The sequence below is a fragment of the Lepidochelys kempii genome, chromosome 1 (genome assembly GCF_965140285.1).
Source record: "Lepidochelys kempii isolate rLepKem1 chromosome 1, rLepKem1.hap1, whole genome shotgun sequence".
NCBI classification, from domain to species: domain Eukaryota; kingdom Metazoa; phylum Chordata; order Testudines; family Cheloniidae; genus Lepidochelys; species Lepidochelys kempii.
In genome coordinates, this window is record NC_136380.1 from 53,585,421 (window position 1) to 53,612,255 (window position 26,835).

The 26,835-nt window shown below is 39.3% G+C and overlaps 1 protein-coding gene across 6 annotated transcripts in view; it reads right to left on the reverse strand.

Moving 5' to 3' along the window:
- The window catches only part of POSTN (periostin), a 49,856-nt gene extending 24,898 nt beyond the window's left edge, over positions 1-24,958 (reverse strand). For 2 of the 6 annotated variants that reach the window (XM_073342433.2, XM_073342400.2), the window contains exons 1-12: positions 24,754-24,957; positions 23,185-23,283; positions 16,180-16,244; positions 14,815-14,972; positions 13,940-14,104; positions 12,610-12,756; positions 8,805-8,946; positions 4,412-4,624; positions 4,029-4,163; positions 2,741-2,889; positions 2,009-2,145; positions 264-394 (exon numbers count right to left, since the gene is read on the reverse strand). In XM_073342433.2, coding sequence (XP_073198534.1) covers positions 264-394; positions 2,009-2,145; positions 2,741-2,889; positions 4,029-4,163; positions 4,412-4,624; positions 8,805-8,946; positions 12,610-12,756; positions 13,940-14,104; positions 14,815-14,972; positions 16,180-16,244; positions 23,185-23,283; positions 24,754-24,875 — 1,663 coding nt within the window. In that variant the 5' untranslated portion in view covers positions 24,876-24,957. Of the gene's footprint in view, positions 1-263; positions 395-2,008; positions 2,146-2,740; positions 2,890-4,028; positions 4,164-4,411; positions 4,625-8,804; positions 8,947-12,609; positions 12,757-13,939; positions 14,105-14,814; positions 14,973-16,179; positions 16,245-23,184; positions 23,284-24,753 lie in introns of all 6 variants that reach the window. The other 4 variants (XM_073342411.2, XM_073342422.2, XM_078852767.1 and 1 more) reach the window with 3 other exon arrangements.
- Between the last annotated feature and the right edge of the window lie 1,877 nt (positions 24,959-26,835).

Below are 26,835 nucleotides of genomic sequence, written 5' to 3' on the forward strand. Positions count from 1 at the left end.
ACTCTTGGCCAGTTACATTTAGAAGCCCTTTTAGAACCGGTTGTCCCTCGCGGAACAACCGGTTCTAAAAGGGCTTCTAAAATTTAACAACCGGTTCTAGCAAACGGGTGCGAACTGGCTCCAGCTCCTAGGAGTATGAAGCACGCAGGTTTCAGGCACATTAAACATTTAGGGTGAAATTCTGCCCCACTGATCTTTGCCATAGACTTTAGTGGGATTTCACCCCTAGTTAATTACATTTCTAATATTCTTGTGCGACTTACTTCTCAGTATTTCCTTTTCTTCATCAGTCAAGCCTTTAAAGGCCTCATTGGTTGGGACAAACAAAGTCCATTCTCCAGGTTGTGATAGAATACCATCTAAATCGGCATCTTTCACCAAATTGAGGAATATGCTAATCAGAAATAAAAATAGCACACATTAAATTATGGTCCAGTTCCCAAAGATTTGTTTACACAAGGAATTTTGAAGGCAACATCAGCACACAAAAGTCTGCTTAATTAAGACAGTTCCTGTCACTCCTAAGCATCAATGTAGTATCTTACTCTGCAATTATTCCCAATGATTTCAAGGTTGAGAGAGAATGGAGGAGATGGTAAGTCACTGAATGTGTCAAAAGTAATGGCTAGACTGAAGGGGAAGGGAGTAGAAGGAGAGGAGGATGTTGGTGACTTTGATACAAGCAATGTTCATGGAGTGGAGCAGTCAGAAATGAGATTGCACAGAATCCATTGGGGAAGTAGAGGAGAGAAAGGCAAGCCAAGACTGTATGCTCCTGGGGGAGGAGATAAAAGGGAAGAGAAGATAATAGTAAGATAAGTGAGTTCAAGGGAGTAGTACTTCATTAAATGGGATACTAGAGCATGTACTCAGGCTACCCTGTGTACAAGCAAGTTGTGTACAGAGATTAGGGTTTGAGCAAAATTAAGGCCCCAGGCTATCACCACACTTACTCATGAGAAGTAGTCCTAGTGAAAACACTCTAGACCACAGGTTCTTAACCTGGGGTGCATGCACCCCATGGGGGTGCGAGATGCCCTTTCTGGTGGTGCAACACATGCCAGATTTTTTTGAAGGTAAATCATCGAAAACACGAATTAAGCAAAAAGAACAGAAGTACTTGTGGATACAGACTAACACGGCTGCTGCTCTGAAACAAATTAAGCACAGCCACGTTAAGTACAACTACTTTGTTTCATCAAACCTATGTATTTATTAACATTATACATTTTTTAACCATTACCATTTGTAATATAAAAACAAAAATATATGTAGGTTTAAAGAACTGACCTACTTCAATGATTTTGATAAGGGGTGCGAGAACATATTTTGAGAACCAAAGGGGTGCAGGCTGCAGTAAAGGTTAAGAACCACTGTTCTAGATACATCCTCTCTGCTCTCCTTGTCCCAGCCCTTCTGAACACCTTGCCAGCAGCTGAGTGGGTGTGGCCATGTAAAGCTATTACACCAGCCATACACTGCCCTAGTGCTGGGGGACTTACCATCAGGGAAAGAGGTCTAGGTTCTCGACCTTATTGTCTCTGGAATGGCATGAAAGAGCTAGAATGCTGACCAGAATGGGAGCCTATAGCTTCACTGTGTCACTCTTGTATTACAAAATATACCTGCATGGAAAATGGGGAAAGAAATCCATTCCCCCGCCCCCCCCCATTTTTTGTCAAAATTAAATTTTTCAGAGCAGCTCTACTCCATATTGATCAAGGGCTGGTCTAGACTACAAAGATAGGCCATTTTAACTACATTGCTCAGGGCAAAATGTCATGTGCTGAAAGATGTAATTAAGCTGACCTAAGCCTGATATAGAAACCACGAGGTCAACAGAAGAATTCTTTCATTGACCTAACTACCACCTCTCATAGAAGTGGATCGACTACAGTGACCGAAGAACCCATCACTGTAATATGTGTTGTACCACTGTAGCATGTCTTGTGTAGACAGACCCACCGTCTATAGAGAGATTTCTATGCTGTGAAAACCTTTTGCTTACCTAAAGCGCTTATCATTCTTCAACACTTCACGCAGTGACTTTTCGGCTGGTTTGATGATCTGTCTGAAAATGTGAATGACACCATTCCTTCCCTCTTTGCTTCCTCTTACCATGCATGAATTTTCAATACATACAGCCTGGTTGAAAAGAAAAAACAAGACAAACCACCTAAGATTATAGTCACAGCATCCATGCCACAGCCACGGCAACATTAGTGAAGCATATTTTTTTGTAATCAGCCTGAAACATGAACTCCTCTGTAGCCTCTATAATTTAAAAATAGAATTTCTCCAACTTCTCATTGGCAAGTTATTTGTTCCTCCTTTTTAAAATAAAATGTGCAAAAGGAAGCAAATGATGTAGGAAATAAATACGTAATTAGATTGAAAATTGATTACTTGTGTCACCTGAAAAAATTGTTAGCTGTTTTGAAACTAGAAATTTTTATTATTAATCTCAAGCCAAATCCTGAAGCTGTCTTCTAGTTTTCCACTCATTCATCTATTTCAGCCAAAGTTTAATTTAATTTAATTGCATTATACGTCAAAATCAAAGATCTCTCTCCTATACAGTGGTGTGGTAAATGTTGGTAATTTTGACTTTCAATGGTGAGCTCTTTTATAACACCAATAGTATTGTCTTCTACAGTGAGCTCCATCCTTCCCCGGCTTCAGGTTTTGGATAGATTTTATTTGTCACTGCCCCAGGATTTGGAAATCTTCATTCACTTACTGTGCGGTATACAAAGACTCTGAGTTGTTTTCCTCCCAAGGTCTCCACGTTCTGTCCATTGTAGAGCTCATTGAGGCTAATTTTCACTTTCAAAATGTGGTTTTGCATGATCAGTTTAAGAAGCCGTTGGTCCATCCTCAAAGTGTCATCTACCAAATCATTTAGACAATAATGTATAAATGATTCCTTCATTCAAGTAAGGTTCACTGCACACACTATGTTTTAGAATCATGAAAATACTTGTTCTTTTTGCATTGTTTACATTTTAGATCAATCATTTTAGACTTAATAAAACTGGGAAAAATATTCACAGAAATTAAATTTATTAGAGCATAAGCTTTCATGGAAAAAACAGTATGCATCCGATGAAGTAAGCTGTAGCTCATGAAAGCTTATGCTCTAATAAATTTGTTAGTCTCTAAGGTGCCACTAGTACTCCTTTTCTTTTTGCAGATACAGACTAACATGACTGCTACTCTGAAACCAGAAATTAAATTGATTAACTCATTTTTATTATTACAATTATCTGTAAACAGGCTTCTAATTCTTTAGTAGACATTTGGTAGATGATTTATGTATAGGCATGTTTTAACCTCTAGATTACTTGTAAAATATTTCTGGTAACTATTGCTTTGAGTATTCACCATTTGAAATCCATTCTGTGTTGTGACATCTAGGTCACATGGAGATGCTTCTTATCTCTGATTGGATGACTACCAAATCCACAAAGAGCTTTCAGAAGGGCCATGTGGCCACTCCTAGTGCAAATACTAATTCAAATGTTTATTGGCACATACATATGTGACACTGTCTCTTTGCTCCATCATCCTGGTAAATAAAAATGTGCTTGTGTGAAGGTACTTTGACAGTAAATAAAGGGGGTTCTGATGACAACTCAAGTGAATTTAAGGGGATTTACTGTAAATATATTATTGCATTATTCATCCAGCTCTTCTGCTAAGCATTAGGGTATATTTTGCATCTTATTTTAACTTTACTTTTCCCATCAAATAAAGAGGTTCTCTATATACTGAATAAAATAAATTGTGTAGGCTTAAGTAAGACTCAAGTGGCATATAGGTCTTTTGCGGATGCTCTGCACAGTGGTAAATTTTACCCACTATGCATACTGAAAAGGACAAAGCATCTCTTATTCCTAGTTGCGCCAATTCTTTGCAGTCTCAGAACATAGACTGGGGAAAAAATTGGTTTTAGAAAACCATGATGGCCGAAAATGCTTTTGACACTGCCTCAGAGGTAGGGAATATTCCCCTCCAAGGCCACCTACCTGAGAAAGCACCATTCAGAGGAGCCAGCAGAGTGTATTGTCCCTCTGGCCTTAGAGAAGAAGCCAATCCCAGCTGTGCTAAAAGGTCTGTGAAGGTGGTCTGCTGGTCACCTGCAAGTTCAATAACTTGCTTGGCTGCAATTGATAAAGGAAAAGATAATTAATTGTAGCCTGTTAATTAGTTTTCTTGCTTCAGCCACCTCCCTCCCTACAAATTAGAACTCAATAGAAGAGGGTTTAGAGAGTCTGGATAAGGACAGAGCAGGTGTGCACACAGATCCTCTCAATAAACAGGCTTGTACAGATTTCGCAGGTGGAGAATGTCTTATAGTCAACATTCCTTATCTCTGTGATACATACATGAAACTATGTCAGTCACTCACCAGAGTTAGGAATCAGCACATGGTCAATGAGGTGGATAACACCGTTGCTTGTCACAATGTCTTTGCGGTTTACCATCTTGACTCCATTTACAGTCAGACTTTCACCATCACAACCTACTTCAACTGTACTCCCTTCCAAGGTCTCATAGACTGCTCCACCCATGATGGCTTCAGAGCACTGAAGAGTATTTAAAATATGGAACTTCATGAGAGCTGTGGAGAACAGAAGAGACAGGTCCATGTAGAGGTACTTGATTGGAAGAGGATTGCTTAAGACAATTTAATGCATTGACTCAATTAGTGTTGTTACAAAATAATTTTGAATAACTATCTTTATTTTCCATAATTTCTCATACCAAGTTTGACAAATACAAAATATAATATTATTTTAATGACTGTACAGATAACTCTTTATTCTGGTCTCTGAAAATAGGGTTATTTGTACAACAACTCATAAGTGCAGACTGCTATAGTACATTATGTTTAAGAAATGTTTTAGTGATTCCCATAATATCATTAAATACATCCTAGTCTGTTAATTAGCTCTGTGTAAGCCAGAGCATATAGTTTAATGGCCATGGGTAATATTAGGTTGCCAGTGGATCTCAACATACACCTTTCGGTATTGAGTGTTCAGAACCAAGCCTCAGCTTTTAATTACTATTGTTCATTATTTGTTTCTAGTAGCTCCCATAGGGTTTTTTAAAAAAAAGATGGGAAAAAAGGCACCTCCGAGAAATATCCTCCTGCTAGTGATCCAGTGAGAGGATTTTCTAGCTAGTGCCCTTACCCCTTCAGATACACCAGTGTCATTAGTTGCCAGTCACTAAACATCTGCAGCTAGTCTGTGGAGAGGCTGGTAGTAGACACAGATGTTTGCTCTTCCCTGTAAAATGAAGGGAGTGTGAAATGTGGTTACTTGCTGGCCGTGGGGAGCGTCTGTTAGACATGTGGTGCTGAGGACAACCTGGGTGGTCTGAACTTTGTGGAGGAATTTAAAGAAGGTGTTACAGGACTGTCTGCTGGTTTGAATTCTTTACTTTTTGCAGATACTGAAAACACTGTGGGCCATATTCTGTCCATGGGCAACCCTGCTGCCTTTATTGTATGATGAAGGACAGAATTCAGCTCACAGGTGTGTAGCCCCAGCAGAGCTGTCTCTTCCTCTTTTGTTGTCAAATATACAAGAGGGGGTTCTGTTGCATTTGACTGTATCAGAGAAGTGAGATTCAGAGTCCAGTCTTCTGGGTGTGGTGCCCAGAAGACAAGATGAAATTCTTATAGGTGAACTTAAAAGCAAAACAAATTTAAAAAAAAATCACATTTTACTTTTTTATGATGTATAAAGAAGTTCTATGAGATTTCAAAAAATTCTCTTTTCTTGGTTATTTTTTTTACATTACAAGTATCAGCTCAGATTCCTCCCCTCCAGCGTTTGCCACTTTATGCCACTCAGATGATGGCAAGTTTCCTGATCTGGCCCTAATGATAATTCTCCAAGAGTAGGGAAGTTTGCAGATTGTGTAACATGACACAGAGTATTCCCAACCCAATTCCTTACCCCCAGCAGACTGCTCACATTCTGGTGGGGTCATAACAAGAGTCAGCTGGAGCTCTGCCAATTCGTAACTGGCATATGTTCCCTTCAGGACCATAGCTAGCTAGCACAAGATAGAGCAATCCTTAGGCTACTCTAAATTATGTGGGTCAAGGACAAGAAAAAATCTGCCCTGATCCACTCAGTGTGCAGTGGCAGTCAAAAAAGTGAACAGAATGTTGGGAATCATTAAGAAAGGGATAGATACTAAGACAGAAAATATCATATTTCCTCTATAAAAATCTAAAAAAATGTGGGTATGCCCACATCTTGAACACTGCATGCAGACATGGTCACCCCATCTCAAAAAAGATATATTGGAATTGGAAAAGTTTCAGAAAAGGGCAACAAAAATGATTAGGAGTATGGAACAGCTTCCACAGGAGGAGAGATTAATAAGGCTGGGACTTTTCAGCTTGGAAAAGAGATGACTAAGGTGGTATATGATAGAGGTCTATAAAATCATGATTGGTATGGAGTAAGTAAATAAGAAAGTGTTATTCACTCCTCATAACACAAGAACTAGGGGTCACCAAATGAAATTAATAGGCAGCAGATTTAAAACAAACAAAAGGAAATATTTCTTCAAACAGCGCACAGTCAACCTGTGGAACTCTTTGCTAGAGGATGTTGTGAAGGCCAAGACTATAATAGGGTTCAAAAAGGAACTAGATGAATTCATGGAGGATAGGTCCATCAATGGCTATTAGCTAGGATTGGCAGGGATGGTGTCCCTAGCCTCTGTTTGCCAGCAGCTGGGAATGAGTAACGAGGATAGATCACTTGATGATTACCTGTTCTGTTCATTCCCTCTGAAGCACCTGGAATTGGCCACTGTCAGAAGACAGGATACTGGGCTAGATGGACCTTTGGTCTGACCCTGTATGGCTATTCTCATGTTCTTATGTTCTGAGAATCAGGTGACTGTTACAGTCCCCAGACTGCCTCCCTCATCCTCATCAGGCCCCGATTTATTTCTTTTTGCTGGAGGACTTCTTGGAGAATTGGATAACTAAACTAGCTTACTGCTTTAATATGTAATTCCTGATAAACAGTTGGAAGAAAACCTGTGTTTTTGAAAGATTACCCCCCCGCACAAGCTTCAATACATTTTTAGGAAACATCCCACAGATTCCAGTACTCCAAGGAATTCTCCAGAAGAAAAGAAGAAATCAAAACTTGCTATTTCTAAACTCCCCCCAAAAACACTTTTTTTTTTTTTTTAGTTTGGGAAGAAAACTTTGAAGCCATCTTTACTCTTTGCAAAGAAGCACTTACTAAAAAGGCAGAAAAGTGCCTTTTGCAGTTCATCTTTAAAATGCCTTAAATATGCAGCGCAGTGCATGCAGAAACTGCAGTCTCAGTCTTTAAGACATAGTTTCCATAGATTGCTTTCAGACATCCTGCTTATAATGCTTATTCTGAATCCCTTGGCTTTTTTTTTTTTTTTTGGTAATTTAAAGCAGGACAGAAACTCTGACTCCTACAGTACAGTATGTAGCAATTGCCCTTTCTTAATGAGAAGGACAGATGTTAGCTGTAACTTACAACTATAATGATTCTAATGGGACTTCCTTTTCCATTCTGTGGAAAGTAAATTTTATGAGCTATGCATGCATTTAATCAATGCTGATTGCATTAGATGCATAGCCTTTCATTTGACAGCTTGGTTGTTAAAGGATTCTTATCCCCAGGTATCAGACCACTGCAGATAAATGTGCTGGAAAGGGATAGTAATAGCTATACAATCTGCTTAAGGACTGGGGATCAGTGACTGGTAACATCTTTTTCAAGGATTAAAATTAGATTGTCTCGAAACCATAGTTGCACAATCTTCCTCTTGACCTTCATTTACACACCACAGACATAGGTAGGACAAGAAAATTGGCATCTGCTCCATTATTTAAAATGCACTGTACAGCCACCATTAAATGATTCTTCTTCATTAATATATGATGGGTCAGATCCTCCACTGGCGTAAGTCAATTTAGCTACACCACTTTACACCACCTGTAGATCTAGCCCAGCACATTCTGCTCTCTTTTCCAATTGATGCCTGTCAGTAAAGAGCCTGCAGGCATAGCTTCTATAAACTTCAATGGGAATTCTGCCTGCATGAGAATAGGAATATCCAGTTTAAAGCATGTAGGGCAAACATTTTAAAAGCACCTCTGTGACTCATCTAGGTCTCCATGAAAATCCATGGGAAGTAGGCTTCTAGAGTTAATTAGGTGCATTGGAAAATTTTACCCATAAACAACATGTTGGATCCCTTTGGGATTGGGAACAACTGTACATTTTTGTGGAATTAAAATCAAATTGATTTGAGTACCCTTCTCAGATGAACTGAAGGTTATTTTATTGGTAATTATTATTATTTTTAACACAGCACATAGATGTGCATAGCATTTCACAGACCAAATTGTCTGTGCTTTTTATTTCTTTGTGTTACAGTAGCACCCAGAAGGCTGAATTAGGATTGCAGCCCCGTTGTGCACTGTAAAAAAATAAGACAATCCCTTGAAAAGTTTACACAGTAGAATTTGGCCCATAGAATACATATACTCTTACTATGAAACAGCTATAGCTGAGATGACGTTTGAGGCAAAAGCCCAGATCCAGATGTCCCGGAATATAAAGCTGAGATCCATTTCCATTAAATAAATACAAGCACTCACTCTGCTCACTCTTTTGAGATATTTGTATGGCTTTATAATCCCTTTGTTGCTAATTCCTGATTTGATTATGTTTGAAATATATTTTCACATTTTCCCATATACAGAATCACTGATATACCTTCAGAGGCCACCTTGTCACCCATAATCCTTTCCAAGACTCCCCTTGGAAGTTTCTCAAAAGCTTCATTAGTAGGAGCAAAGAGTGTGTAATGGCCGGGCTTTCCAAGAGTGTCCAATACACCAGATGTAATGGCAGCAGCCTAGAAAAGAAATATATTACTTACTGACAGCATTGTTCAAATACATTAAACTTATGGGTACAGAAAAACAAAACCCTTAATTTTGAAACCTCAGAAGGTTAAATCCTGCACTTGAATGCTCACATTCATCTCTTATTGAGAACAGTGGAAGTTGTTGCATGTGAATCTGTAGGCAGAATTTGGCACGTAGTTTCTGTGCAACTGATACTATATTATGATTTAGCACTTTAGGATTTGTATCCAGATATTTTAATGATATGTTGAAATGAATTATAATATTCTTCAGAGAAAAGCCTGTTTACATAAGTAAAATTACAGAATCAAAATGTAGAAAACTAAATGCTCTAGGGAAACGTCTTGGCTCAGTCTTCTGAGTTTCTTTGACAATTTAGCAGATATTAAGAAAGAGCCCAATTCTGATACAATTTATAATGATTCAAATGTAGCATAACTCTGTTGATTTCAGTTGAGATAGATTGGATTTACTCCAGTCCAAACTGTATTAGAATGTAGTTCATTAGATTCATCCACCACACGAAAACACTCAGTAGCAAATTTAAATAAAGCTGAGTAAGTGAAATTCTATACACAAACCTTTAGGTTAAATGAATACAAAGAATCCTGAAAAAGCTCATTGCATTGAAGACCATATGCACATAGGTTTTGCCAGATAAAACCAACAGTCTATCTAATCCATTCTTTTGCCTTTGGAATAGTAGCCAAGACCTGATACTTCTGAAGAAGGTGAAAAATCTTTCATAATACAGCTAGTGAATTATGTGTTGTTGCACAGTACATTGTTTCCTAACCCCTCCTAAGCCATAGGAATGCATTTAGCCATAATGTTTACATGGTTTAATTCCTTCAATTTTGTTCAGATTGGCTAAAAGTTATCCCAATAGATATGAAGTAGGATTGAAATAACTAACCTCAATAGGGGTTCACCTTTACTTCCTGGAAACTAGGTATGTAAGAATCAATCTGAATGAAATATGAACTAACTCAATCCCTGTCCCAAAAGTGTAATCAAGCAACCCTTTTCTGATTAAAGAAAAACATTTTCTTAATTTGCTTACTTTAAATTCTCCCCATGCCCCTATGCTTGTCCATGCTCAGATAAACAAGTATAATGAAAAAAAATATATATTGAGAGGCTGTTTTATAGGTAGCTTTAGTCTAATCAATACCAGGAGGATTAGGAGTCTTTCAAGAAAGCATGAACTCTTAAGATTTTCACACCATTTGTTTGGCTACATCCAGACAAGTGCAGATAAACATCAGGGTGAAATCCTTGCTGCATTGAGGTTGATGCATTGAGGTTAATCTGCATTGAGGTTAATCTGATGAGGTTCAATAAGGATAAGTGCAGGGTCCTGCACTTAGGACGGAAGAACCCAATGCACAGCTACAGACTAGGGACCGAATGGCTAGGCAGCAGTTCTGCAGAAAAGGACCTAGGGGTGACAGTGGACGAGAAGCTGGATATGAGTCAGCAGTGTGCCCTTGTTGCCAAGAAGGCCAATGGCATTTTGGGATGTATAAGTAGGGGCACAGCGAGCAGATCGAGGGACGTGATCATCCCCCTCTATTCGACATTGGTGAGGCCTCATCTGGAGTACTGTGTCCAGTTTTGGGCCCACACTACAAGAAGGATGGCGATAAATTGGAGAGAGTCCAGCGAAGGGCAACAAAAATTATTAGGGGTCTGGAACACATGACTTATGAGGAGAGGCTGAGGGAACTGGGATTGTTTAGTCTGCAGAAGAGAAGAATGAGGGGGGATTTGATAGCTGCTTTCAACTACCTGAGAGGTGGTTCCAGAGAGGATGGTTCTAGACTATTCTCAGTGGTAGAAGAGGACAGGTCAAGGAGTAATGGTCTCAAGTTGCAGTGGGGGAGGTTTAGGTTGGATATTAGGAAAAACTTTTTCACTAGGAGGGTGATGAAGCACTGGAATGCATTACCTAGGGAGGTGGTGGAATCTCCTTCCTTAGAAGTTTTTAAGGTCAGGCTTGACAAAGCCCTGGCTGGGATGATTTAATTGGGGATTGGTCCTGCTTTGAGCAGGGGGTTGGACTAGATGATCTCCTGAGGTCCCTTCCAACCCTGATATTATATGATTCTATGATAGGGGGTTGCCGTTAGACTTCAGTGGGTTTGGGATTTACTCCAGAACTTTTGGAGGCATAGCTGAATTGAGCCACTAACATTTTTGATATTTGATTTGCCCTGTTGAAAACCTGCTCTAAGTTGGAACTCATCAGACCAATGGGGTTATCATGTTTTGATTTCATAGAATCATAGAAGATTAGGGTTGGAAGAGACCTCAAAGGATCATCTAGTCCAACCCCCTACTCAAAGCAGGACCAACCCCAACTAAATCATCCCAGCCAGGGCTTTGTCAAGTCGGGCCTTAAAAACTTCTAAGGATGGAGATTCCACCACCTCCCTAGGTAACCCATTCCAGTGCTTCACCACCCTCCTAGTGAAAAAGTTTTTCTAATATCCATTCTAGACCTCCCACACTGCAACTTGAGACCATTGCTCCTTGGTCTGTCATCTGCCACCACTAAGTACAGCCTAGCTCCATCCTCTTTGGGACCCCCTTCAGGTAGTTGAAGGCTGCTATCAAATCCCCCCTCACTCTTCTCTTCTGCAGCCTAAATAAGCCCATTCATGCAGCATCCACTACTTCCAGTGTCACAACGTAAAACATTGAAATAAATTATCTAGATTAATATAGTTATTTACAGAACAGTGTAAGTGTACTTGAAATACGTTGCTGAACAGATGGGAACATCTCTAAGCCAATTTATCTTTAATATTAAGATGTCTGGGCTTATATAAGAATTATAGTTACATCTTGTCATGAATGTCTCCCCTTGAGTATAACAGCACAATTATATTTTGACATTGTATATGACTCCACCAACCAGGAAATAAGAAAAGCAGCCCTATATGAGTGTTGACTTCCCACACCTTCCATAGTTTTTCTCACCTCCTCATCCTACAAAGAGGGAGCCTGCTGGGCCCTCTGTTCTTCGCTGCTTGTAACTTTTCTCTTTTTTCCACAGAAGGAAGAAAAGATGAGAGAAATCAGAGGAAAGGAAGGCAAATGAGAGAGTCTTTCAATTCGGGAAGAGCTTGGAAAGATTCCATAATATCCTGGTGCCCCAGCCCAAGCCAGTGAGTAAATATCCTTCTCACCACACTCTAACCCACTTTCTGAAACCAACTGGATCACTTAAACTTTCATGATGATATCTCCATTACTTCCATTACTTTTAATTATTTTCCTCATTTTGGATCTAATTCTGATCACACAGGACCAGATTCTGTGATCTGTACTCACACTGAGTGATACCTTACTTTCTGAACAGCCCCAGGACTCAAGGAGTAAGGACTACTCACTGCGAATAAGGGTGCCAGAATCTGGCCTTGTGACATCAATTACAAGACTGTCACAAAAGCAGGACTAGGCACTTATGAAAAAATATACAGCTCTTCTACCTTGTATCATTTGGTGGACTAGTCCTTGATTTGGTTCATTTCACTCCCCTAACAATGTGTTAATAATCTTTTCTTACATCTAAGACAACAAAAAAAGAAAGGAAAATTACAAAGCCAAAGAAGCTTCTTAGCATTTTATTTCCCCCCACTCACTCTAAGAGATGAGACATCATCCTCAGCTTCAAGGAACTCTTGAATGGTATTTCCAACAGGGGTCAGGACACGGTCAATGACATGAACGACACCGTTTGTAGCAATCTGGTTGCCATGGATGATTCTGGCACAGTTAACAGTAACAACCTATGTTTAAAGAATTGAACAGTAGAATATTCAGCATTGACTTGGCATCCTATCTCTTATAATTTATTTTTAAGGAGGACAGCTACCTAGCCTTAGATGCCGACTCTGTGGGTGTTGTGGGGCTCAAGCACCCACTGAAAAAAATTGGGGTGCTCAGCACTTGCAGGGCTGGATTGATCTTCTGTAGGCCCCAGCGTCCAGACCATGCGCCCACCCACTGCTCTGCCCAAGCTCTGCCTGAGGTCCTGCCCCCACTCGGCCTCTTTGCCCCAAGGCCCTGCCCCCGCTACACCCCAAGGCCCTGCCCCCACTCAGCCTTCTGCCCCCTCAGGCCCCGTCCCTGCTTGGCTTCTTTCCCCTCAGGCCCGGCCCATGTTCTGCCCCAAGGCCCCACCCCGCTCAGCCTCTTCCCTCCAACAACCTGCCCACTGCTCACAAAGGGGGAGGGGCAAGAGGAGCAAACCAACTGGCAAAAACAAAAGTCAGCACCTGTGCACTTAGATTTACCAATACAGCAACTTGTGCAGGTCATCTTGATTTCCAACCATATGACAGTTGTTTAGCGTTCCATATCCCTGAATAGTTAAAATGGTTCTTGCTTTTGGTTTACACTAATTTAAGTGCCAACCTAACATGCAGTTTCTATGAATTTAAGAAAATAAATACTAGTGACTTTACTTTGGGAATCCTGGTTTATAAAAATTAAATCCCATCTAGGAAGATAATATAAGTGTTTCTTCTATGACTAAATATTTCTGTCACATGCTGCAATTGGAATAAAAATCTTATTAAAATGTATTTAGTAATATATGAAAAAAGCGTGTAATAAATCTAACTGCTGATATTTAGCAGGAGGATAATCTGTGCTATCCACAAAAGGCTACCTCTTTAGAGGAAAGTTCATTCCGTGTTTTTACAACTTTCTTAAAATAAAAAATAGCTCTTGTTACCCAGTCCTTTCTTAGCAATTAGCCGTCAGTCTATGAAAGAGTCCTTTAATGGACAGATTTATTCTGTATTCCTAACATTTGTAAGGTAAGATGTATAACTGACATGCCAAGTGATAATCTCATTATGACTTTCTCAATTCTTCATTAGATAAATTAAAAAAAAAATGCCCAGAGTTAATGAAAATGACCACTCTGAAATACGGTATAAAAGAAGCTTATGGAAATAAACTTACCCCATTAGGATAATGATTAATAAGCAGTTGCTGATCATTGTACATGGATACAAGAGTCAGGCCATTCTTAAGATCCTTTGTCAACATACGCTTGTTTACCATATGGTTGTGGAGGGCATTGTACAGTTCAATATTTACATTGTCAATTAAATTACTATGAATTTCCTGAGGAAGAAGATTCAGTTAGACATTTCCTGGACAATCTTAATCAGTTAGTTATACAGATTTCTTTGCCACAAAATATGCTTTCAATATATTTTTGAATGTGTATTTCATTTGAATACGTAAATTACTTCAGTTACATACTTTTTTGGTATGCAGCTGGCTAGAGGATTCCCTAGACTGATTCAGTATCAAAGACAGCAGGCCTCATTACATAAGCAAGGCATTCAAGCTTTTTTTTTGGTTCAGTAGTGGATTAACATTGTAGTTCTAGGGAAAGTACCCTACAGTCACCCACAAAAGTGTCTGTCACCCTCCCTTACTGGAATTGCTTCAGTTTTCAAAACTATTCCCAAAGCTATGCTGACAAGACTAATAATGATAATTGTATTTATAAAGCATCCAACCATGAAAATACTCAGGGTGCTGAGCAACAAAAAACAATTTCTCTTTGACGGTGCTCAAACAGATATCCTTTGCAGCTGTTCATTGTTTCTAGAATTTTTTTTAAAAATGTAAAATATCTGTGTTCCTTAAGCATAGTTTAGTTTAGAATAATATAGTAATTGAGTTTCAATATTTATCTCTGATATATAAAAAAATCTTCATTGTTTCTAATGTGGTTTAAAACACAGCTATTGTAGATACAAAAATAAGTACTCATATCATTAATATATATACGTGTGTGTGTGTATATAGAGATATATAGTTACTCGATCCAACAGTTCCCAAGCTTCATTGCTTGGTGCAAAGAATGTGAATGATCCCCGTCCTTCAATCTCTTCTCTCAGCTTTGATATGTCAGAATAACGTTGAGTAGAGGTTGCTCCCACAATGCCCAGGGTACCATAAACATGATCAATAGGAGCAACTAAAATACACAAGACAAGAGTACTGTAAATTCTTTGACAGGTCAGTCTCTCAAAATCATTACCTATTACCACTGTTTTAACGGGAGGAGAGAATCATCTTATTAAAATCCTTTTAACTAAACATTGCTTTTAAAATTCCATAGTTTGGGTTCAAATTAAGTAGAATTTGCAATATATGCCAAATCCTCATTGCAGATAGTGCCCAGAACAAATAACTCAACAAATATCCAGATGGGAGGAATTCTCCACCCCAAGATGTGGAGAAGTGAAGGTCTGAAACTTTTGTTTAGAAAAAATGTAAATGACATTCTGATTTGATTTTTTCTAAACGAAATCCCCGAGCTGCCTGGAGCCCCGGCTGCCCATCTGATAGGCTATTGAGAAGTCTAGAAGTCCTGACAACTCTGGCTTGAGTTAGGGCTCCCAGGGCTTCCAGAATCCTGGCAGCCCATGAGACAAGTGAGCTGGCAGAAAACCAAGTAGTTTTCTCTTTGAAAATCTGCTTGGTTTCTATAGGAAAATTGGACAAAATTGAAAAGTTCCTGCAAAAGTTTTGATTTTGACACCAGCATTTTCCCATGAAAAAATGTTCCACTGGAAAACGTATGACCAGCCAATTCTACTGAGTAGCCCTTGGTACCTGTTATGCACCCCTAATACCCATCCCTCCCCTTGACTCTGGTGCCATCTCACCTCCAATACCTGGTTTTGCACCATCCCTCCCCCTACCCAATGCTGCTTGGTCCACTGCAAGCAACTACATAAGTGACACATCAGGGAACTCCACACTGCACAAGACATGCATGCCTCCTGTACAGTTCCCCAAATCCTGTCCCCTTACACAGTGGGACTGCAGTATTTCCGTTGCCAGGGAACCCATCATATCAGCAGGGCAAAGACTTGCCAGGATTATCCATAGTGGGCAGGTTCGTATTTTAAGGGTTTGGGCTTTAATTTTCAGAAGTGGCCTCTAATTATGAATGTCTCAGTGTTCGGTGTCCAACGTCAACCACTTTGCAGACGATTTCCAGTGGTGCTGCCCACACTCAGGGACATCAAATGAAGTTGTGGATGCTCAGTCAGCCCCTCTGAGAAATAAGCTTTAGATGTCTCAGGTTGGGCACCCAAAATTACGGACCACTTCTGAAAATCTCCTGTGTTAGAATGGGTCCCATATGTAAAGATCATGTGCATCTAAGACTGTACCTGCCGGGCAACCTCTCATTCCATCCATCTTCATGTAGCCAGGGCAACATTCATACAAGACTGTTCTGTAGGGTATAGATAAAAGCTAGATTAAATAAAGTACAAACGAAATGACACCAATTACAGTTAATTATCTTAGTTTTACTTTTTTACAAATTATCTACTTCTATTCAGTTTCTGTGGCTAGAGTTATCTAATCATCTTATTTTTTTTAACATTCAGCAATGTTGGTATCAAATCAGACAATGTTGGTATCAAATCAGACAATCAAATCTATTTTCTGTTGGTATCAAATTAGACACTATTAACTGGTTCAACTGTACTGTATTCTGTAGCTACGTAGCATTTTAAATACTCAACACATCCACAGTCATGAAGGTTGACAAAGAGCTTGGAATAGATGTGGGGGAGGAAGTGGAGCTAGTGAAGGGACTCGTAAAGGGGAATGATGTGATTGCAATAACAGGTGAAGAAAATGAATCTGATGGTGACATTTTGGCTAGGAGAGAAGGGATTGGAAAACCAAAGAGAAGATTACAGGAGGGATCAAAAGAACCAAGGATGGAAGGGATGGGGAGGATTATCAAAGCATGGACAAGCTTTTGACAGCGTGGATGTAAAGGAAAAAAGTGCCAAGCTTTGGCAATAGTCTAAATGCAAAGGGTAAATTGATGGGAATTAGAGTCATGAAGGCAAATAAGAAAACCCAGGGATAATGTGAAGGAATGAAGGCAGGGGGTTAGGAATAGGCCCTGTGGGAAGCTGACAGAAAGTGGGAGGAGGTGGAGCCACTGAGGACGACACTGAAAGAGAAATGCAAGAGGTAAAAAGGAAAACTATTCAAGAACAGTGTTGTAAAAGCCAATGAAGAAGAGAATCAATAAAGATTGCCTGGTTATGTTGAAAGAAGTGGAAAAAACAAGGAATATGGAGAAGACAAGGGAAAGGTCATTGGTAACTTTAGTGAGAGCAGTCTCATTAGTTAGAGTAGAGAGGGTGAAAGCCAGATTGTAACAAACGAAGGAAAGAGCTAGCAGAGAGGAAGTGAAGGCAGCAGGAGTAAGAGCTTAGCCATGAAGGGGAGGATGGAGTTGACCTGGAAATTGGATAGTGCCTGATGTATAGTTGTTCAAGGAAATCGCCTTACCTTTGTATGTACAAACTGTACTCAAAAGTGGGTTGGTGCTAAATGTAGTGTTTCATTCAGCATTATGGATTGCTTTTTATTGTACCTTACTGATTTGAAGGAAGTAACAGCTTTAAAATAGACATCTTTAACCAGATTCAGCCCTGCTGTAAATAAGCACAACTCTACTGAAGTGAATGGAGTTATGGCAAGGATGAATGTGGTTGCTAGAGGATAAAGAAACCCAGGAAATTATATGGACTTACTGAAACGGAAAGGTAACTAAACCTTTAAACTCTTTCTTTTGCAGTTATTGCTTTTCAAAGTAATTACTGCAGACTGAATTACTAGAAAAACATGCAATCAGAGCTTTACATGATGTCTTTTTAATGCATGTGGCTCAATGATGTCAGTTTTGAAGCTGGAAGCTTCCTAGAGACAGCTATGTGGGGTTTTGTAGGTTGTTGTAATGAGTTAGAGCTGACAAAGTATTAGCAACAAATACATTAAACTAAATGGCTTGCTCTAATTACTTGAAAGTTGGAATTTTCAGAATTCTGGGATAAAAATCTATTTGAAGACACTTAAAAATGAAAGCAGACTGGAATAAAAACTACATTACAAAGCATGAGTTTAAAATGAAACTCTGAGCTACATAATTTATTGCAAAGTGAGAGCTGATAAAGAACAAAGAGCTTTTCATTATAGAGAGTTTGCTCTGCCATGTTAGATTTGTTTGTGCTATGAATGTAGGTTGTTTGACTCCCTATTTTCTCTTTTTAATCTGATTTTTAAATGAATCTATTTATTTTTCAGCTGGCTAAACCAGTGTTTCCCAAACCTTTTTGGCCACGGAACATCTGGTATATATTTACAGAAGACTTATAATATTATTTTGTAGTCGTTTGGTTTTCAAATAAAAAATTGCTTTATTTATGCTCAAATACATTTTATTTTATAAAACAAAGCAAAAATACAAATTTAAAATAAGAATTTCTAACTGGAAAGCGTGTATAAAGTAGTACAAAAATCAAGTGCAAGACCCTTTATTTTAATTACAATTCTTTCACAGAACACCTATTCACATTGTGCGGAACACCAGTATTCCGCAGAACACAGTTTGGGAAACGCTGGGCTAAACCTTACACAAGACAATTCTAACTAAGCTTCAAAAAAGTTTTGTGCAACAGTCTGTAATATACTTCTCTGTGGAGGATGACAATTCCCTTTACGCCCCTCCCCCAGAATGATACATTGTGGGCAACATATTCTAACAGGTAGGTGAACGTGCAAACCTTGCATGGGTAGGACTAGATTTAGTTTGGAGAAGGATTGTGCCTTCCCCTGACTCCCGAGCAAGCAGCAATAGTGAAACCCGCTCTCTCACTGTGGGTGCAACAATCGTCCTTCTTACTCCCACCCTGTGCACCCAAAGATACACTTTTGGAGTGATTCCTAACCCTTTCACAAGGCACACAAGTGTGAGGAGAGGGCTCCTTGCACCATTCCTCCCATGCCTCCTGCTCACCCATGCTAGAGTCAGACGAAAGCTGGCTCTTGTGGAATCCCTGTCCCAAACCAGCAATTAGTATGCATCTGCCATCCACGGAATTGCTTTGTTATAAGAAAATATACTTCTTTCAGAGAGAAAATATTCCAAAAGGAAACCGGAAAATATCCTGTGTGTTTTGACATCTCACTTAGGTTTTGATAACAGGAAAAGGGGGACTAAGCACCAATCAGACATTGCATGTTTACTCTTCTTCACCATATTCAGCAGAGAAAAGACTGAGTCTGATATGAGTACAATTTATGTGAGGCAGAAAACTGGCTAAAGAGCACAATGGACAAAGGGAATGCTTCTCTGGCAATACCTTTGGGCTATCATATTCCTTTTAACTTACAGCATGCTTCCTCTGAGGACTGCTAGTAATTCAAATCTGGCAAGTTCTTACTTTTAGTATCCAAAGCCATATGTTCCCTCATGGTTGATTGCAACTAGAAAGCTGATGTATCAAATGTCTATGAAGTGTCGGTAAATGTGATAGAGTGAGGGTTGTCAATAAACTGGATGCTGAGGTAGGAGGAACGTGCAGCTTCTATTGAAATCAATGTAAGATGCAGTTGCTCAGCACCTTTCAGGTTGAAGGACAATTTAGAGGGGGAAAAAAGAACACAGCCCCCTTGCCCTCCACCATAGAGAGAGATTGTATAAAATCCAAAGCAAAGTTGCCTTTACACTAATATTGCACTCCAAAAAACTTTCAGCTACGTAATTCTGCAAATTCAGCACATGATGTGATGTTACTGAAGAGAAGAGACTCTTCGATAATGATGTAATGCTGCATTCCTAAGTAAAGAAAACCAGCTCTATGCCACTCCCATCTCAGCCCCAGGGATAAAAGGCATTCCCAAGGAAAAAGGGGGCATGGCCTGGGCATATCTATGGATAGTCAAGCATCCTCTTGGGGCTGTTGGCAGCTGGAATAGCTCAAAGTGGCCCTGAGGCTTGTTTGCAAATGATCTGTCTTGTTAGCAGGCATAATATACTATTAAAACTACAAACACCTTTATGATCCAGTAGGGCCCTGTTTCTACAGAGCCCTCAGGTCAGTAGTTCAGCTGGGGAATTTGTAAATACAGTTGTAGATGGGAAATGATACAATGTAGATCCTTTTGGTATCTTTTGTACATTTTCTGGATCAGTGTATACAATCTGAAGGGAGTTACCATGGAAGTGTTATAACTATAAGAAATAACATTGTTTTTGAAAATGAGAAGGAAGCAAATTAATCTGTTTAGGACTGGTGGTAGTTCTGTTTTTGGCATTGTTCAAAATCTCCTGTTAATAATTACATTACTTTAGGCACTTCTAAATTATACCAAATGTTCTACTGTTACCACACAAAAAGTGCCAGTATGCCTATCATTTAATCCAGTCCACAGTCTTCCTCAAACCTACTCTTTCTCGTATTTGCACAACTCAGAAAGTGCCAAAGCAGAGCTCAGAATGTATGTGATACCTTTGTGTAACCTCACTGTCAATGAGTCCAAACTACACTAAAGGAATCTTATTTTGTGTACTGTAAAATCTCTTCATGGCCTCAAAATATTTCTTCTGTCACATCATGATGTCTCTGGCCACAAAAAAAAACAAAAAAAACCCAAAAACCTCAGGCTACCACTGTGGCTCAGCTGAATAACGATTCTCTGTGTCATCTTAAAACACTCAGCAGTCTTTCACTTAGAGGGTATTGGCAAGACATGACATAAATGAAGCAGTTAGTCTGCAGAGGCAGCTAACGTTCCAAAATCAGCTTTGAAAATGTCCAAAGAAGTTCAGTCTAAAGCATTTTCAGGAAGCATTCTTCTCCCTAATGTGTCACTAGTGAAAGAAAGTGCTCTGCTAAGAAGACAGTGATAAGGCAGGCTTTACATAAATGGTGAATAAATATCTTGGACAATTTACAGCATGTGCTCTGAAGAAAATGGATGTCAGTATTGCATTACAATGTCGTCAGGAAGAGAAGGAAAGACTGGAAGGGAGAAAGACCACAAAACAAAGTAAAGTGCCTGGGAAACCCAGGCTCGTAGTTGGAAGGATGATCAAACACAACTTCTATAGCACCAGTCTGAGTCGTGGAAATTAAACTACATTGTCTCCACAGAATCCCCCAATCTTATGCATAACTGAGCTGATCAAATTGCATAAAGGGGAGACAGATCCTGACTCAGCTGCAGAAATAAAAAACCTTGCGAAAACATCAGTCTAACTCAAAATGGGAGGGTTAGAATTCTAGATGCTAAATTATATTCCAGAGAAGCTTCTGGAGATGCAAAGAGGTATCTGTGCCTATTCTGATGAGAATGTCATTGTATCCTTCATAATAATGTTAATATCATACAGGTGTTAATCCGTGGCTCTTGGAGCAAATATGAAGTTTACAATGACAGAAAGCACAGGGTGAAATCCTAGCCCGATTTAAGTCAATTGGAGTTTTTCCTTGGACTTCAGTAGGGCCCAGATTTTAGCCCTATTATCTCAACTGACCTTAGAGATCAGAATTATTGGAATATATCCACCACAAGACTCGATGTTATGAACTTTGCTTGATTAGTGTATCAAAACCATAACTGGCCCCATAATTCTATGCTATGCTGACACATTGCTGAAAAATATTTTCTGATAAAGAAAAAGCTGGAAGCCATCTCCTCCTCCTCCATCTCTTCCCACTTTTTTTTCCTCAGGGGCCATTCCAGTACTGTGCCACAAGATGGGATGAGAATCTGTCAGGAATCTCAAGAAATGCAAAACTGTCTCATGAGCGTCTAACAGCACCAGTAGCAACCATAATACAAGGCTGCTTCAGGTCTGCTGAGCTACCGTGAATTCACAACTGTTTTGTGACACTGAGAAGAACACTTGTGTAGGCATTTATGTCATGGACGTCACCGTGACATCTAAGCTCCTGAAGGGTTACGCTTCTCTGAATGTGTGCGCAATGTCCAATAGCAACAATGTAGGTTGTGAGTACTTACTGAAGTCCAAATAAATTGATTAATGGGTGTTTGAGGCTTTGGGGACTTACTTAGGAATTCTGGTTTAAGCTGAAAGCAAAGGCTAAAAATGGACTCTAATGTTTAATTGGCTTTGAAAATAGCCATTAAGTAAAGGAAAGTGACAATGTTTCTTTAAATGGCTTGGAAAATGTCAGTCACTTTCTGTTCTGGGTGTTTGCTATCATTATTTTTTTTAATGCAATGGCTAAAATTTTCAACAGCATCTAAGTGACTTACTGCATGAATCCCATTTTCAAAAGTATTTTAGGCATTTAGGAGACCATGTCCCATGGACTTTCAATAAGATGAAGACTCCTAAGTGCCCAAATCACTTTTGAAAATGGAACGTAGATGCCTTAGTCACTTAGGCGCATTTGAAAATCTTATCTTAGATCTACCATCTGCCTGACAAAGATGAATAGTCAAATAACATATTTAATGATTTTTGCCATAGTTGCTGAATAAATTATCCAACCAATAGTAGCTCAACAGCTAAAGAAAAGGTGGGTAAAATTACTAATTGAAAAAATTGTAAAATTACTAATTGAATCGTTTAGTGCCTCTACAGTGGCAGAATGTGTTAAATACCTTTTTCTAAGGATACTGATTTAACCAGCTGTACTAGTCACTCATGGCCGCAGCCCCAAGAAAAGCAGTGCAAGAAGAGTTCTGCACTGGGTTTTCGGTGCTTGGGTGAGTATGCCCCAAAGACAGGGCATGGCCAGAAGTGGAGTAATTAATGACTCTGATGTTATGTCCTGGAAGTGAAATTTATTATCACCATCATGGGATAATGAAACAACTGATTTCATCTTGAAATTATGAGGTCACAATTACAATAAACGTAAAGAAACAAATTTCTCTAAGGTACTAAAAAGACACCAAAATCACTTAGACTTAGTAAACAACAGACAGAATAACTTCCGCAAATCCTTAGGAATATTCTATTCTTGTTCCATGTACATAGATAAAGATGTGGTCTGAGCACAGGACTGGAGCCACGAAATACTGATTTCTGTCCCCAGCCTGGATAGTTGCTCCCTTTGTAGAACTGGACAAGTCACTTCAGCCCTCTGTCTCAGTTCTACCATCCTTCAATGTGTGTTGTGAGGATTAATTAATGTGTGTTGAGGGGATTATTTGGAAAGCACTTGGAATTTTAAATGCTTTGTACTGTGATGTCATTTTCCAAATTGCCATTGCTAGCAAAGGGAGATCTGCATTTGAAGCAAGTATGTAATATGCCTCTAAGGAAGTAGAGTTCTGTAAGTATTCCATTTCCATAAATAGTGGATAGTCAGGTAACAAATAGCACTTACGCTTTTTTCCCACAGATAGCTCCCTGATACCAGTTTCTGCAGGTGCTGAAATATTTCTTTTTGGTGCCCATAACTTGCTGAAGAGCACAGACATTTGGACTGGAGAAAAAAAAACACATAAAGTTGTTGTACATATTTGAAAAAGTGTGATTAACAATAGTTTTGAATACAGTATTCAATGGACAAGAGCCAGAAATGAACATCTGGTCCTGATTCCCAGAGCAGGTGTGATTTCAGTCAACCACCATCCAAGCTCCTGACACCACCCTGCTGAGTTCTTTGGAAAGATCACACTCCCCAGAAGCAAGAGGTGTTTCCCCCTGTCTGCCAGCTCAGCCCTGTATGTCTAATAAACAGTCACTGCCAGCTGTGCCTAATCAAGCTTTATTATGCATTGCATTTTTTTTCCCGAAGTGAATTACCATCCACTAGGGACTGAGCTGTGACTATTGCCGAGCTCTTTTCATCAAAGTTCAGCTTGTGCACAGCTGTGTGGCTGTATGTCACGGAGAGGGGGAAGGGCAGAAAGCCTACTTTTTCTTTGTCTGGTAAGGAACCCCATCTTCAGTAACTCTATCAGCTATTTGGATTGCCACTGTCTGGAATGCCAAGAGCACCTAAATAAACAGCCTAATAATTACACAGGACCAAAGGGTAAACTGCCATATACAAAAAACCCAGAAAATTCAAATAAGGAAAACTTTGTAACGTAGTTGTGTGCAAAAGAGAAATTTCTTCAAAAGCAAATTTCCATTTTGTCTCTAATTTATATATTATAGTAATTTATCTGTTGGAGTGTTAGAACAGAAGATTTTTCAAAAGAGGAAACCATTAAACCCTTATTTTACAAAGTCCAGTTCATCTTGTAAGTGTGTGTGTGTGTGTGTGTGGGGAATCCTTTTGATTATTAAAAAAAAAACCAAGCCCACAGAGCTAAACTATCTTTTACTAATAAATCTTAAAACAGATATGTGTAGACTGCTTAATATTTACCCTGAGACAATTTGTTAAAATAAATAAATTCTGATCACTGCATTTCAGTGTCTTACTCTGCAACATTATTATAAAGCTTAAGTGGGAACTGAACTTTTGAAAAATACTCTGTGCATTTACAAATGACCAGAGAATTAGGTAGAGTTCATACTTCTCACTATGAGAAAAAAAAAAAGTACATGTTGTGGAATATACACTAATGCTCGTAAAATATTTGATGGGCCATGTTAAACATAGCTGATCACACATTATATCTGTTGTAAACTATAATGATCTTCAATGATACTGAAACACATGCATTTTGCTTCTCTTCAGATATAATCTTTAGCTTTCAAACAGTTCATAAAGTTTAACAATATTTAATTTTATTTTGCATGGTTTTTCCACAAAAAATAATTTGGAAATATATTTCATAACACATGCATTTTAGAAAGAATATATTTGATTCACACTCAGTAAGAACTTACCGTGCACAAATCTCATTTTAATATTCTGGCTAATCTTGAGATCGGTGTGGGGGAGAGAACTTTAAAACACTCCTGTTAAGGTATTCTAAAAGAGAAAACCTGTACTTACCCCTGCTCACGTGCCCTGATTCGACTGTGGGACAAAATCTTGTCGTAATGAGCAGAAGAGTCTGCTAGGTCAAAAGCAGACAACAAAAAAATGGAGAAGGTGGATAAAAAAAGGATCTTCATCCTTAGTTCCTCCTGCCTAGTCTAACGAGAGAACTGGCAAAAAGTTCTGGAGAGCTCACAGTTTATATACATGCTACAGGGTTGTGGGAGGGAACGTTGTATCAACCTGAGACTCTTCCAGGAATAGCAACTTCAAACTGCCAGCTTCAATGAGTTGAATTAATACCATTCACAAAACACGCAAAGCATGCGTCGTCCCCCTCTCCCACCACTGTGACTAATTTTCTTTATTCTGTAAAGAGCTGATGTTTATCATTTTGTTCAGTTGACACTTAAAACAGCAGAGTAGTTAGAAGAATTTTAGACCATGATTCATGATTTGATATTTAGAATACAGAAGCATCTAGCTGCCTCAGATGGGATCAGAGTTCCATTGTGTTAGGTAAAAAAAAACGAGGAGGAGTTGTGGCACCTTAGAGACTAACAAATTTATTTGGGCATGAGCTTTCGTGGGCTAAAACCCACTTCATCAGGTACAGCAGGAAGATATATATATATATATATATATATATATATAAACACAGAGAACATGACAAAATGGGTGTTGCCATACCAACTGTAACGGTGTGGTATGGCAACACCCATTTTGTCATGTTCTCTGTGTATATATAGCTTCCTGCTGTACCTGATGAAGTGCGTTTTAGCCCACGAAAGCTCATGCCCAAATAAATTTGTTAGTCTCTACGGTGCCACAAGTCCTTGTTTTTTTGCTGCCACAGACGAACACAGCTACCACTCTGAAACCTGTCACTGTGCTAGGTGTGGCAGAAACACAGAAGGAGATACTGTCTCTGCCTCACAGAGCTATACCTTGCTTTTTTTACTGTGTTTTGTGTGTTCACTATTGTAACCTGAGTTCAGTCATCTTATCAGTGAAACTGATTAATGGCACTATCAACGCTTGTCAATGACACTAGCGTGAGATAGTGTTTGTGTGATCAGAAAAAGTGATAGTAACACACTTGTTAATTAGTAATATAATTTAATAATAGCTTAACTAGTGAATTCATTTAAGAATGATCATACTTAGTATTTACATTGAGCATTGTACAGACATTAATTGAGGCCTGGTCTACACTTAAAACTTAGGCTGATACAGCTACAGTGCTCAGGGTGTGAAAAATCCACCATTCCCTCCCCTCTCCACTGGAGTGCCATAGCCATGCCACCCTCCCCCCCAGTGCAGATACGGTGGAGTCAATGGAAGAATGCTTCCATCAACCTAGCTTCAGTTGCTCAGGGAGATGGACTTCCTACCGTGACAGAAATACGCACCTTGCATCGCTGTAGTCTGCATCTACACTACGGGGTAACAGTAGCACAGTTACGGCACCATATCTATGGTGCTATAGCATCCCTAGTGTAAATATGGCCTTAGTAGTTCCCACAAGCCTCCTATGAGGCAGGTGGGGGAGGCCACACCAATCTATTAGGATTCTTTGAGGGTGCTAGCAAGCATGTGGACAAGGGTGAGCCAGCTGAGATAGTGTACTTGGACTTTCAGAAAGCTTTCAACACGATCCCTCAGCAAAGGTTCTTAAGCAAAGTAGGCAGTTATGGGATAAGAGGGGAGGTCTGCTCATGGCTCAGTAAGTGGTTAAAAGACAGGAAACAAAGGTAGGAATAAATGGCCAGTTTTCACAATGGAGAGAGGTAAACAGCAGGGTGCCTTAGGGATCTGTACTGGGACCAGTGCTGTTCAACATATTCATAAATGAGCTGGAAAAAGGGGGTAAACACTGAGGTAGCAAAGTTTCCAGATGATGTGAAGTTACTTAAGACAGTTTTGTCCAAAGGTGACTGGGATGAGTTACGAAGGGATCACACAAGGGATCTGGCAGTCAAAAAACCAGAATGTTAGGAATCATTATAAAAGGGATAGATAATAAGACAGACAAATATCATAATGCCACTATATGACTTCTTCAATACTGCATGCCGTTCTGGTTGCCCCATCACA